Source organism: Thunnus maccoyii, chromosome 4 (assembly GCF_910596095.1).
Source record: "Thunnus maccoyii chromosome 4, fThuMac1.1, whole genome shotgun sequence".
Classification (NCBI taxonomy): Eukaryota; Metazoa; Chordata; class Actinopteri; order Scombriformes; family Scombridae; genus Thunnus; species Thunnus maccoyii.
In genome coordinates this window covers 15,275,241-15,290,496 of record NC_056536.1, presented here as the reverse complement: position 1 = coordinate 15,290,496, position 15,256 = coordinate 15,275,241, and the positions used below count along the sequence as shown (strand labels likewise).

General features: G+C 40.0%; 1 protein-coding gene and 1 long non-coding RNA gene across 3 annotated transcripts; both read right to left on the bottom strand.

Annotated features, from left to right (window-relative positions):
• Positions 1–1,754: 1,754 nt before the first annotated feature.
• LOC121895531 lies at positions 1,755–4,001 on the bottom strand. The gene is made up of 3 exons (XR_006095793.1): positions 3,585–4,001; positions 2,692–2,790; positions 1,755–2,388 (listed from the first exon to the last, which is right to left on the bottom strand). It is a non-coding gene; the product is annotated as an uncharacterized LOC121895531 (long non-coding RNA).
• Positions 4,002–5,976: 1,975 nt separating this feature from the next.
• Positions 5,977–14,869, bottom strand: spsb1 (splA/ryanodine receptor domain and SOCS box containing 1). Of its 2 annotated transcripts, none has more exons than XM_042408766.1 (3): positions 14,637–14,869; positions 9,503–10,416; positions 5,977–7,528 (listed from the first exon to the last, which is right to left on the bottom strand). In XM_042408766.1, the coding sequence occupies exons 2-3, from the start codon at positions 10,194–10,196 to the stop codon at positions 7,401–7,403; spliced, it is 822 nt and encodes a 273-aa protein (XP_042264700.1). In that variant the 5' UTR covers positions 10,197–10,416; positions 14,637–14,869; the 3' UTR covers positions 5,977–7,400. The 2 variants fall into 2 exon arrangements, with proteins under 2 accessions (XP_042264700.1, XP_042264701.1); XM_042408767.1 differs by having other exon boundaries at positions 9,503–10,412.
• Positions 14,870–15,256: the final 387 nt, after the last annotated feature.

Here is a 15,256-nt window from a genome sequence, read left to right as displayed (position 1 = left end):
ATATGTAGTCATACTGAGTTATATATTGTATCAAGGGTGGACGGGAGTTCTAATTGAAATAATGTGTTCTTGCTTTCTATCAAACTTTCAGAGTATGCTGAATCAAAATGTTTACTGTTAAATGACCCATTTTCTGGCTTTTTCAGGTTTCACAGTCAAGGTCTGGTATGAGAGGAGTGTAAGTGCAAACTGTGCTCACACACTGTCTGAAAATGTTCAGAACATAAAATGTTCTGCAGAGACCCTCACATGTCACCATGACACATTTTGATCTGTATGCATATCTCAACCCAGTTACCTAATCTTTATGATCTCTTCCTGCTATGGAAGTTTCTGCAAACTTTCCATCAAATTATATGTTTACCTGTAATTAGTCTGGTCCTACTCTGATAAGAAATGGAAATAGAGAGATAAAACGTCAAGAAAAACAACTTCATCTTCCTCATCAGCAACATCTAAAGACCTTGATTTTAATTGGAGCTGAAATATGACACCGTGCCCGTTCAGTGTGGCCATAATGAGCATGTGATGTTATGGTATGTGCCATCCACCAATCAGCGGTGTGCAATAAATGTTGGAACGTAACTCCAGCTGCCACCCTGAACATATTATCTAAGCTGTAAACCTATGGAAATCTAAAAGGTTATTCCAGCAACTTGATAACACCTTGTTTTTGTGTACATTGTGCAATAACATCTGTGCTGTTGAGTCTCAGTCTCCTCAGCTGCACTTGCTTTTTGCCCTTTTGGGAATCATAACAATATTGTTGTCATTTTGTATTGTCAGTGTAATTTTTTTCAGTGAATGACATGTAAACAGGTCTCACCTTATTTTGATCTTTGACACAGATGTGGGTATAAGCTGTCCCTGTGGATTTGAAGCTTTTTTTTATCCAATTCACCAACAGTTTAATAGATAAACTGAGCATTGTCTGCATGTTTTATATCTAATCACACAAGTCCTTTATATTGAAATATCCTTATATTTGACATATATACTGACATGTACAGTATGCACTAATTCAAAGTTTCTAAATGTCAAATATTGTATAATAAGGTTTGTGTCTCCTTTGTATCAGTCTCGTCAACATGAGTTGTCTAATTTATCTTTTTTTAAATGAACAGACCTCTGAGGTGTTTCAAGTAAAACACTGTTATTTACAATATTTTACTATTGTCATGACCAGTTTGTCATGACCGGTCTTTGTGGTTATATAGAGGTTGGAAATGCTGACACCAAGTGACTGAATGTGAAACAAGCAGCGTCATGTACTGAGACGCGACAGTTCCTCCCAGCTTAGCCTGTGGTCTAGGGAGAAGTGAAATACAGAAATCATATGATTTATTCTCTACATCAGCTGTATCTTCTCACTTCTTTTAGCTTCCATGTGTTGTCTTGTTTTTAACTGTAACAGTATTGATGTCAGTAAGTTGCAGGTGCAGTTTGGTTCCCATTAGGGTTGTTTGGTTCTTTCAAACATCTCTCGGGGTTTCTTTGAATCAGCTCCAGTACACAGTGTGTGTGTGTGTGTGTGTGTGTGTGTGTGTGTGTGTGTGTGTGTGTGTACGTGCACATAAACTTTGCTGAACTTAATCCTGTGCCTTATGTAAAAAGCTAAACCATCACAGGGATTAAAGTGTCCCAGTGTCTGTATCAGTGACAGTGTTAAAGTAATTGGAGGCTGATGCAACAGTGAGAGAGGCTCAAATCCTCCCTCCCTCCCTCCCTGCTGCCACTCCCAACACTCCCTCGCTTCAATATTGGTTTCCCTCAGTCCTTGGCCTACATGCATTTAATGAACTTTATTTCAAGTGCACATATCAGTAACTTGTTTACCTTACGTTTTATAGTATTTCAGTGCAAACCTGCTTGTTTAACATTCAGCTTGCACCAAAATCTACTTTTTAAGTAGCATCATTCACTGAAATTAAATTTTTGCATCTTTGAATACACAAATGAGATCATCTTAAATTCTTCATTCGTGAGACCAAGTTCTTTCCTTACAATTCAGCATGTGCCATAATATCCCTGATTAATTATTATTGACCTAAAACTGTCAGCTGTAGTTTGGTAACATTTTCCACCCTACATTTCCTTCCTTCATGCAATAGACATGATAAATGGTTAAAAATAAATTGAATATATGCACAAAAATTCCACTACAAATAAAATAGATTCTGCAAGTAAGAAGGAAACATTTTGCAAGGAAACATAAGTAATTTACACATTTCAGAAGACTAAACAGGTCTAAACATGGACTATATTACTACAGTTACTATACTGTGTGTGTCACATCACTCACTTCCATATTTTACTTCCCAGGAGATGTTATAGGGAACAGGACATTTCCCAGCAGTCTGAAAATGTCCAAAGGGAAGGAGTCGCCTTCTGGAAACAACATTTAAAAGAGGATTCAGTACTATTTATGGACAGGAAGTTCGGGGTCAAAGGATTCAGTTTCCTAGAACTAATGTTCCATATAATCTAGTGTGATGTGGATAAAATCTGCTTGCTTGGTTTTGTTAAATAGTCTCATTCTGCTCAGATAACTGGCATGAAATGCAAAGTTTCAGAGTGGCTGAAGACTTTTACATGGTAAATACTGTGTATGTAGCCTGTCTGGGTGTTTATGTGCAAATTCGCTACCTATCCTAATGTTTTGTCTCAGTTTCTGTGTGCAGTGAAACCTACCACTGCTGGTAGATTCCTGTTTACCATTCAGAAGTTAAAGGCCCTGCACATTCACACCAGTGTTTTCAGGTATCTTGCCTCATTAGACCTTTGATCAGGCTGAAACAAAACATCATGTACTGAACGTTAGAGTCACACACAGGTGTTTTCATTTATTTTTCTTGATTAGACTTCTTCTCAGGACTCTGCATGCAAGTACATGTTGTGATTTATTTACATTTCATTCACTCTGCTCTTAGTTTTGACACACCCATGAACCTTTTTCATGAAAGTCATTTTGATATGTCACAGTAAGAAAATCACAGGTGTACATGATAATAAATAACGACAGCTGAATGCCATCGTGCATGCTGGCTCACTGTCACACTGTCATGACTCACTAGGACCCTTGAATAGAACAGAGACGGCATTAATGTTATTAGTAACACCTTTGCTTTCCCTACTATGACAAGTCAAAACATCTGCTGTGAAAAGGTCTATTAAGGCAGAACAATTTTAAATACATTATATTATATATTAAATACATTAAATTACTTCTAGTGCACAAGACACACTTGATATTATATTTCAGTGTTAAACTGTTGTTTCATATTCAGCCCTTGTAAGAATATTGTTAAATATTTAGACAATTCTAACTTATTTCTGAACTGTGAGCATGTTCGTTTTCATAGACATGACTTTAAAATCACTGGAATGAAATATTTGCATCTCAGAATAGCAACAAGGGACCATGAATCACAACATCCCTGGTTTGTGTCCAGCTGGAAATCTTTCTTACTTGTCATTATATAAATTTATATACAAGTGGGGTCCAAAAATCTGAGACCACTAGTTAAGATTCTTCTATTTTGCATGTTTCTAGAGTTTTGTTTTTTTTTCATTACAAATAATACCTTAGTATTTGGTTTGTCCCCCTTTTGCTTTAATGGCAGCATGCACTTGAGCTGGCATGGACTCCACAAGTTTGTGCAAAACCTGATGAGCCCTGTTATCCCAGCATGACTTGACAATGTTCCAAAGAGCTTCTTGTGATGTCTTGTGCAAGTGTCCCCATAAATGTTCACTGGGGTTGAGGTCAGGTGACTGTGGAGGAAAGCCCATGGCAGTCAGGACTCCTTGGTCTTCTTTGGTCTTAAAGTAGTTCTTGCAATGGTTTGAGGTGTATTTGGGGTCATTAACCTCCTGCGGTATGTATCCTTCTAACCCGCACGTGCGTCTCATGCGGTCTGTGCGCGCATCATCTAGAGATTTGGGGTCTTGTCTAGTTTTTTCCGCGTCACGCGCGCGGTTCTCAGCAAAAATAGACAGTGAAAATGATCTGTTGATATTCATATTGACAAAATACCAGCAACGTTACACCTTTTCCACAATAGTTTCAGTGACTACTGCACTACAAAAAGCAGGAGTGACAGAAATTATTAAAAAAAAAAAAAAAAAAAACGTGATTGTATTGAGAAAATTTTCCTGCAGATGCATGCTACAAATAATCACAGTGACATTATCCTTTCGTTAAAATTTCTGCTGACTATATCTGTAGAGTATGTCATAAACATGAAAAAAATATAGTCACAACTGCGGGTCAGCCTGCGCGGTGCACGCCGGGGCAGGGATCCCCTCTGGCGGGGAACTCCAGCGCGGAGAGTCGGTGACACATTGAGCTTATTTCCTGCTCGATTTCTGTGATATTAGTTCAAACCTGGACTCCTGTTTGTTGTTTTACCTGCTTCCAGACGGAGATTTGGTGTTGTTATGCCCCTTATTTGTTGTCAGTTTCCCTCCTGACAGTTAGCCTATAGTTTGGAGGTTTGTTTGTCGGAGTGTGTTTGGCTCGTTTGCTGTCGTCTGGAGGGATTTCCTTCACTTGGAAAGTGTCCGCGGTGACCGCGGAGGTTTAACTGCCAGAATAATCAATATAATCAATAAAAAAAAAACCCGTCTTGTGTGAGGAGTATATGTGGCTGACACAGAAGTAGCCCCAACCAGATCCCATCATGCCCATCAGAAAAGAAATCCACTTTCACCCTACATATTATTATTTTTCACAATTGAGCACACGCTTCTTAACCTTTTACTGTCTAAATATAAATAAAATTTATAACAAAATGTTATGAAACATCCTATTATTGATGGCCATTATTAAAGTCAGACTCTACGTAGAAAGACAGGGTTGTAGCAGCATGTCTGCGTGGACACCGCGCACGCGCGAGCCGCAGCAGTTTAGCGACGCACGCGCGCTGCTCAGGTAGAGGTAGACTGTGTCCCAGATGTTAGACCACCCCAAGCGTTTGGCCTCGTTTCCCCTCCTGAGAAGTGGTTTAGAAACTGCTGCTCGTCCTCTGAGACTCTACAACACAGCCCTCTTCTGCTGATTGGAGTCTTGTGTTCTTGATCTAGCAAATTATGCATCTGTGATTAAGTTGCTTTTCTATCTGTCAGGGAACTAAGCTCGATGTATTGATCTTCTGATGGTGTGATCACTTTTGGTCTGCCTGATCGTGCTTTGGATGCAACTGATCCAGTTTCTGCAAAGTGTTTTAGACTTCCATGCATGCCCACTTTGAAACCTTTAGTCTACCCATGATTTGATGCTGAGAAAGCCCGACTTTGTTTAGAATAACAATTTGACTTCACTTAGTTTTGATGCCATGTTTCCCACTACTACAATGCTACTTAGTAAGTGATGATCTGCTGCAAACTGGAGTCACAGCTATATTTATAACAGGTGAACACTGGCTGCAAGTTGAGTGACTTAAATCCTCTGATGAGTCGATCAAATCCGCCTGAGTGTCATCTGAACGCTTCAATGGAAGAGATACAACACAAGGAAACCTGACCTGATTGCTAACCTAGAAATAGTGCAGAATCTTAAATAGTCCTTCATGTTACATATTATAACTGTGTTTTTAAACATTTCTGAATCCTCAAACTATGATTATTTCCAGGTTTACGTGAAATTAGAGATTTTCAATGTGGTCTCAAACTTTTGGACCCCACTGTGTGTGTGTGTGTGTGTGTGTATATATATATATAAATAAATACACATATACTGTAACAGACTTAAGTAGTAGCTTAACAAAATACATATACAGAGTTGATTTACAGGGGATGGATGAGGTAACAATCACCTTATACTGTATTAACTCCACCTAATGTTTATGTATATACAGTTTACAGCATTTTATTGGATGCCTTAAGCAGCAATGACTACTTTGTTAATTTCCTGCAGCTTGATGTTTCACAACAGTTTCATAATAGTTTCCCACGCAATGCACAATACACAATAGATACTTTGAAATAAACTTTAATATATACTTACAAACAAATCTACAACAAGGAATACAAATAAAATGGAAGCTGCAAGCATGGAAAAGTAAGGTGTGGCACAGTGTGTCCACATCCAGCTGAGTGCTGAATAAGGACCACATCAGCACATTTAAAAATCCTAGTACAGGTCTGTGATATGGCATCTGACAATATGTTGGCAGTCTGACTTTCTTCTATCACATTTGTACAGCACTTTGTGGATTGTCTTTTTTTTGTCATTATGGTGCCTTAAATATGTAGTTAACCAACATAGTCTGGTTCCCAAACCCCTTTTCCCCCTTTACATGTCATAAAACACAAACACAACATCAATGGTTCCCAGCTATGTGCCAGTGAGACCAAAGAGTGGCGAGTTTTCAATCCAACCAACTGCCACATTACAGCAGCTGTTTCACTGGCTGGTTTCCACTTTCTGGTGCAAACCAGTGAAATCAGCTGATGAAGCAATTGGTTGAATTTAAGAGACAAACACTCTTGGGCCTCGACAGTATGTGGTTGAAAACTACTGCACTACAAAAAGCAGGAGTGACAGAAATTATTTTAAAAAAAACAAAAAAACGTGATTGTATTGAGAAAATTTTCCTGCAGATGCATGCTACAAATAATCACAGTGACATTATCCTTTCGTTAAAATTTCTGCTGATTATGTTCCTGTCGGATGCCTCAATGGTAAGCAAGAGAAACCTGATAGTGCTGCCTGCGAGTGGTCAGAGCTGATCATCAGCTGCTTCACACTGCAGTGCAGACTCACTGGAGTGGTCAGCATCTTCTGCCTGTGTTGTGAAAACCGTAATTTTTATTCATTATCCATTTAAACATCATAATTTCTAATAAAAAAAAAAAACACAGTAAGATTTCATTTTATAATTCTCAATTTGAGAGGACGTATTGGTCGATATGTGTATATGCTGCCACCTTGTGGTCAGATAGTGGAACTGCACTTATGCTTAAAGTCCAATCTCCACAGTTTTGTTTTAGTACGACCAACATTTAAATTTAAAAGCCTAAGAGATAGAAATTCATAATCACAGCAGAGATACCGACCACTTATGCCACATCATCTTACAAACTGGAGGAGGTACACCAAAATGGTGACTGTCAGGGCATCGTCCGGATCAGCATGTGCATAGTGCTCAGTGATTCCTGATTTTTTTTTTTTTAAAGTTAGAGAATACATTTGCAAAGAGTCATTAAAACAGGATAAGAAACTCAAAAAAAAGAGTCCAGCCACTGACAAAGAAGTATACTTGTTGAATCATCCATAAGGCTGAGTCAGTCTTAGAGGCTTGAGCAATGTTGTCAAACGGGTTCAACCCCAAGACGGATCCCAGAGAAACATGAGAAAGACGGGGAGTGTGTACGGTGTGTTGTGACTGTCAGCGCCGTCATTGGTAGAGCAGGTAGTTCTTGAGAGAAGCCGGCAGGGGCAGTCTATGGATTTCACTCAGACGGTCTCTTCCTAACGCCACTCTCACCGAACGCCTACACAGGTCCATCAGAGAGAGGGGTTCAGCTGGAGGGAGACAAGAAGGGGGAGAGGAGTGAGTGAGGGGTTTACAATAGCTGAATTTCATTACAAGAGACTGTAAACTTATAAACTTCCACCCTTGACTCCTCTCAGAGATGTGATGATTTGACATAAAGTGACCACATAGAGGGAGTCCCTTTTGTGTATAATAACTAAGCAAAATATTCACTCACAAAACAAAATTTGCCTCCAGTCCTGCTGCCATTATTTAATATAATATTCATAATATGAGCTGTTCTATCATTTTAAATATGGGAATATAGGAAATGGAAAATCTAAATCAGGATGTCAGCCTAAAGAAGTCTACGCAGGCTCCATCAGAGGGAAGATATTCAACGAGGAGGTTCAAACTGATACCTTATCTGCTCTGAGGTAATGAAATGGACGAACATTCCCAGAGGTGGTATTAACACATCTGGGTGCTGCAGTGGATCTCTCCCCCATTCTGAGAGTGGACAAGGAAGAACTTCATATTCAACCAATGTCTGTACTGCAACATATTATCGCGTTGCAAAAGATCCCCAGTGTGCAAAAGATAAAAAATATCTTTTGGGACTTTGGAGGCTCTGTAATAATCTATTAATCATTTATTAAGTAAAATATCTTAGGTTGTTTTTTTGGACTGCTTGTCAGAAAAAAGCGCAGTTTTGAGGCATTAGTTTGAACTCTCTTAATGTGAAAAGACATTTTGGGTTGAGTATCTTTTTATCCAGAGTTTCTGTATTTTTGGGACCTTACTTTTACATTTTTTTTCCTACACTCCCTTGTTGGTAAATGTAACAAACTAAGCCAAACTTTGTTCAAATAAATTGCAGCCTAAAATTCTTTAAATTGGGTATTAAGTAAGGAAATATCTGGCCAAAGAATAAATATACAAGACAAAGAATCTGACCATACATTAAATGCCAGATTTCCTTATTTGAAAGTGTTCCAAACACAATCTGATGGGCCATCAAGCAGTACTGAAGTTCAATATGTAACCATGAAGGTATTTGCCAATAGGTTTGACTTTTTATAGCCGTAGAAACTGTTCCAAAAAGATAATAAAACACTGTATTCTGGATCCAAATCAGTCATTAACCATTGCATACTGTGAGACTAACTGCCTTCAACATCAGCGTATAAGATCAGTGATTTCCCTTCTCTACATCGCACAGTAAGAGGAATGTCATTAAACTGAAACTGGCTTTTATGCATATCACTGCATCTGCAGCGCTACTTTTCCACAGACCTAAAGTAGGCCGAGTGATCTGAACTGAACATAAAAATCTAATGAGCACAGAGCACTTGGGACATGTGGGGAGTACAAACACGTTTTGATAAGCACCTGTTTTTCCTCATTGAAAGCTCATGACCCTTTCACCATGGAATAATTGAGATTAATCCAATTGGCATAATTTTACATTTGTCTGGGGGGAAAAACAAGCAGCTTGTTTCTTTTCTGTACACGAACATTAAGGACCACCGGATGTTTTAGACCAATATACAATAACATCTATAATGGAGGCCTAGTTTCAAAACATAAAAGGCTAAGTACAGTTTATAAAAGGTTATAATGACATCATATTTTTACTCTGTTACATCCTCACTAAGATCGGGACACAAAGACATTCTCATGAGAGAAGATGATTCAGGGATACAGTTAAGTTAATTTATATGTAATCTGGACTTCACGACAAGGATACGAATAACGTCACGTTATCACATGTGCAGCTTTACATAAGAGCTCAGTCAGACAATACCTCTGCCCTGCAGTAACCCCATCTGTGGTAATGTGAGTGTCCTGCCTACAGTGTGACCAACCCTTCACTGTCACACCTATGTTTATTGCATCAATAAATTCTGCCACTGCCTTTTTAAGAGCTGTACTCATGACATCATCACAGATGGCGAAACAATGTCGCTCATGAGAGAAAAGACTAACAGATGTATTTTTTAAAATTCAAACCTTATACTTACGATCGAGTCCATTTATGTACCGGATTCGTATTTCACAGTGTCCCCACACGGCGCTCACCACCGGGTATAGCTTCCTGCCCTTAAGTCCTCTAAACGCCACTCCTAGATAATGTCCATCCACTATGTAACCCAGAGTCCCCTCGTCCATGTCCAAGACTACTAAGAGGGAGTCTGGGATTATGAAGGTGTCATCTGGCTCGAGGAAGGCCGGGTAGGTTTTTCCTGTGTGGTTCTTGCCATCGTGGTAGAGTTTACTCCTGCACAGGTCCCAACCCCAGGACTCGGCGTTGCTTCCTACCAATGCTGTGTAGCCCACTGAATGTAGCGGGGCATCGCTTGTGGCCACTCCGACCACAGCGTGCGTACCCCTCTGACGCATGGCCCAGCTGATTTCCCAAACATGCAGTCCCCGTGTGTAGCCAACACGGCCCCGGATGGCGTCCGTGCTCTGCGCCACGGGGTGCCTGTGAAACACCAGCTTGTTGTCGTCCTTGACGAAGATGTTGAGGGAGCGGTCGTCGTTGTTCCACGAGTGCTGGACCTGCACGTCCAGGCTGGCGGGTGGCATGTCCAGCAGCAGATCCAGCCGAGACGGCTTGGTGTGACTCAGGGCCTGTAGCTCCAGCTTCAGGGGGCTGAACGCCGGATCCCGCATATCAATGGTTTTAATGCCACCTGGGACCTTTTGCCCCATGCTCTGGTCGGTTATAGAGCAGCTCCTTCTTCCTCCCCCTCCTCCTCCTCCTCCTCCTCCCCCTCTCCTCCTCCTCCTCCTCCTCCCCCCTCCTCAAAGTCTAATGGGGGGAGTAATCAGCCTCGGACCCTGTCCTCCACTGTGCTCATGCAATCCAAGACGCAGGTTTGAGCTCCTGTGTCACTAGCTGCACACAGTCAAGGTTTTGTTTGAAGCCTACCTGGAGAGATTAAATGAGATGGAAGCAGAAAAGACAAACAAGTTAACGATTAACTAATCTTATTAGCTACCTTTCTGTTTGGATCAGGAAACATTAGCATCAAATACTACGAAACAGAAAGCTAAACATAAGGCACATTGTCAGCAGTGCGAATAAGCGAAGTCCATGCTTATCATGCCATCATGCCTTTTACTGATGACAAAAATGGTACATCAGCTGTAATACAATATTCATTGAAAATGCAGAGAAACCCAAGAAATCTGAGATGTAAAACTACTTATTACTGATAACATTATCATTACACAACAGCAGGAAACATGTGTCTACTGATCGTGGCCTTATTTCCTAGAGCCTTAGTAAAGATAGTAAAGATTTACTATCATTGTGACGTGTTTGCCCACAACCATCTGAACCTAATCTAAAGTCTGAAGCAGTCACAGTAGATCAGGAGTGAATGGCCTTGTTCTCTCCAAACCAGTTCACTTTAAGTTGAGCCGACCAAGAAAGACAAGACCAACAAGTTTCTGCCACATAACAGTCATCAACAGTGTTTACTAGATTGAAAAGAATATGTATGACTGATTGGACTATTTACAAAGAATAGACTGACCTAGTTACATGTCAGATTGAAGAGCTGCAGTTCAACAGTTTAATAACCGACAGGCTCAAGTTGCTGTGAACCGTCTTTGCCTGTGTATGTTAAAAAATGTCTTATTAATTTGTCAATCGTCAGAGATTTTGCCATACTGCTACCACGGTAGCTATCACTTTAATATCTGTGGCTGTATTGTACCATTGTAGGTAATATTATATCAATGAACAGGACTGATTTCAGCGATATTGGATTACATATACATTTTTGGATCAATGTGGTGAAGCACTATGATTTGTAAGGTATTGAATTTGGTAGATTAGCCAGAAAATAAGAAAATAGAAGGTCATGTCTCGGTATTTTACTCATTAACAGGTTCTCAACTAATTTTCCTGAAAATGTAGCATGTAACAAAACTGCAATATCAAGTTACATATACACTGATAGAGGCCTAAAAATATCAGAAAACACGATTTGAGACAACATCCAATGTGCAACTGATGAGATTTGACTCTTAATTTATACTTTAAAGCATTATATGTGGACTAATTCTGTTTTTGAGACACCCAACTCTTTACCCTGAAAATGATCAAAATGTCATATCTGATTTTTTAGCTGTGACTTGCACATTCAAATTCAATTTGCATGACTAGAAATTCTAACATGCACTTGCAGACACAAGACGTGAAGTTATCAACTAAAAATAGTTGTGACCACTTTTTCCTGTGTAGCCTAATCTCAAGAGAACTGTAGACTACAAAAGATCATAAAACATGCCAGCGATACACTGAAGAACAGCCTGCATCATCTTGATCCTAATATTCTTATCATTTCCTCCACAGCTGATAAAACACTGTGTGTTTAGAGCTTTATGTGCATATCTGGTAAACACCTATTTTATTATGTGGTACTTCTGACTCATTTGTAATTATGGCACACAAACAACATGAAAAGACATTCAAAATTTGATTCGACTAGTTGTCCTCAATTTTACGCACTACTCCTTCAACTTCTCTTGATAAAGTGGAGTCAATCCGAGAATTTGTGATAACATTTACCAATTTCTTCCACTTATCAGGCAAATGCAGGACAAAGCGCTCGACAGCCTTACAGAGAGGACAACTTTGGACTTTTCGCTGCCTCAGAGTCTTCAGCAAAAAACACTGAATCATGTAATTTTTCTGATATGCTGCCACACAACCATTATTAAACATATTGGGTCAAGTGCCTCAAATACTGAATTACAATAAAATAAAAACAGGAAACTTGAGTTCTGTGACATTATGATATTTAAAACAAGAGTTTTGGTTCTGCAAAAGCAACACCAAGGCAGCAGAAAAAGCGGATCAGGCCTGTGGGCTGACATGTTACTCAGCTACTCTGAAAGTGAAATATTCCCACAATCTCCAAAAATAGGGAAAAAAAAAAAAAGAGGGGGGAAAAACTCCAGCCATTTCCTATTATATGGTTGTCTAGTCAGAGGGCAACAGGAAAAGCAGTAATAAAACGTCTGGCTTAAAAAAATAAAAAGCCTTTCTGTCGTGTTTGAGGGAGACGCTGCTAGACTACAGCTCTTCTGCAGCAGGAACAGCTTTTAGGAATGTAGAAACTTGACAATAAAAGCCTGATGAATACCTGCTGTGCTTCACCGACTCCATTACAACAGACCACAGCTGTGATGGGCACTTATACACTTATATTACAGAGGAGCCCTGATTTTTACATTTGAAACTTTAAACACATCTGAATACCAACTTAAGCCTACTTCTGATTAATAATCAAGCCATTAATTAAGTATCAATATCTAAAAGACATAATGTGACATTTTTGGGCGCAGGTGTGCCCTCTTTGGTCTTCGTATTTCTGCCTGTGTTGCAGCGAGGCCGCAGAGAGCATTGTGTAATGTAGGAAACTGCGCTGCTGGGAAGGCCACTCTAATTGAATTGTAGACAAGAGTTCATTGAGAAGTGCCTTGGCTCTTCTTCTAATGCAAGTAAACAACCATTTAAATGGGTCATGTCTCTTCAGTGATTGGAAAACAGGAGGGATGAAAAAGCAAGCAGCGGGTGGCCCGCATCCGAATGTAAACAATCTCTTTTTCAATGCCTGTCCAGCATTCAGGCAGAGCGAAACATGTTAATTTGCACACTCTTTGAGCCAGGACTTTACCGTTCCCTCCCCCCATGGCAAAGGGCCACTGTACAACGCACACAACATGCACAAGCAAAATCAAAACTAAAAGAACAATAAAAAGGTCTTCCCACATTTACCTTGGACTTCTAAACAAACATACCCCATTAGTAGAATAAAAGGTGGCTTGTGGAGGGATGTATTCGGGCTGGGATCCTGGCCTGGGCTGGTTGGGGGTTCCTGGGCCCCTGGACTGGTTTGAAGCTGATTAAAATGCAAGAGGACGGGCTCGCTGGATTTGCTGAGCCAAGGAAACACTTGTCTCAATTGTAAGGCCTAATTTAGACCAGGCCCACCTAAACTTAAGCGCTAGCTTGTTTGTTGACCTGTTGAGTACATAAAGCTCAAGGTTTACCAAAGACAAAGTCACCCATTGTGTGTGGATACAAAGCTTGAATAGCCTATACTATGTAGAAACATGTCACTGAATAGTCTATGACGTGTAAAAACTGAAGCGAATGTAAAGACTGAAGCAGTGTTGTAGCCTTGAACAAGGATTTAGTATACATTTCTTGTAGTTTTATCTGTCCAGTTGCTTTTTTGTTGGTACATTTCAGTAGGTTACACTTACTGTAGATACAACTATAGCTAAAAAATAATGCAGTTTAATACAACAGCCCTGCATTAAATTCTATAAGGATAATGTGGAGTTCTAGTTGATTAAACTTTGTCATTTAGGGGGCTGTTTTGGTTTGTTCTCCATTATATAAATGGGGAGGATAAAGTATTAGAACCACACCTCAGTATAACGTAATACAAGTAAATAGTACCTTTAACTACATCCCCCAGAATGCCCACAAAGTTAAATCAACACCCCTTTATAACAGTTTAAACAAAAACTGAACTTATTGTAATGTTTATGGAAGTAAAACGTTGTGCTGTTGTATTGGAGTACATTAGTTCAGGGGAGTTGAACCTAACAAACTGGCTAAAGAAGTGTAGGCCTTACTGGACAGTTAACCCACAATAGCCTGTCATGCTAGCTAATGTAAAAGCAGCCTAATCTCCACATAAGCTGTGGCGGGCCGGGCGGCCGTGTGCTCCCGGGCTCGATGACCCGTCCGCGCGCTGCCTCACACACAGAGAGGGAGGCAGCGCGTGAAACAAGCTGCAAGAACCCGACAGTTTGTTTGTATTCACGTGAAGCTCGATCGCGTTCGAAACGTTTGTTACACAACGAGCTGCTCAAAACCGTGTTAGCACCCAGCAGCAGCAGCAGCAGCGACACACGGCTAATGTCGGTTAATGAGGGGCGAAGACAGACACACAACAACAACAACTCTCTGCTCCTGTTGAGCCGGACGTTTGGGAAGCGACAACCTTTAAAATAAGTGTTGTTTTAGATAACAGATGTGTAAACGTGACACCGAAACAAGCGCTTCGGCAGCAAACATATGAACAGTAAAACAAGGGGGGATGAAAAACATATCAAACACACCTGGGTGAAGTTGTGAGGCGGTGAAGCAGCTGAGCGGATGTGACCGGGTTTAGGCTCCCAAGTCTTCGCCTACTTCATCGCTGTTTTCAGTTTCCGTGTCGGCTTACCTTTTACCATTTCGGGCTGAACATGAATTAGGTGAAAATGATGATGGCTGCTCTCTAACATCTCTCGCGTCACGTGGTAAAATGCTCCCAGCTGCTGTGTTAGATTAGGACCTCCCTACTGACGAGCTGCAGCCCGAGTGAAGCAAGCCTCACGTTGGTTTCAAGCGCCTGTGGTTGTAAATGTGTTCATTAAATATGTACACGTGCAGTCACGCAAACAAATTTTTAAAAAACTTTTTACAATTTCCTTTTGAAAATGATTTTTACTATAAATATAGCTTCAACATTTCTTGTGCTTCCCTTACAAACAAACTTTACTATGATTACACATTCATTTATTTTATATTTTAGCCACTTCTGATTAGAGTGTTTTTTCTTTTCAATGTATATTTCAATATTTTATTCATTATGCTAAACCCCGTATAGTGGCAACGAGAGTTGATAATTGTAATGAATTATTAATCATTGAATTACTAAAAAAAATTGCAATATACATTTTAATATGTACTTCCC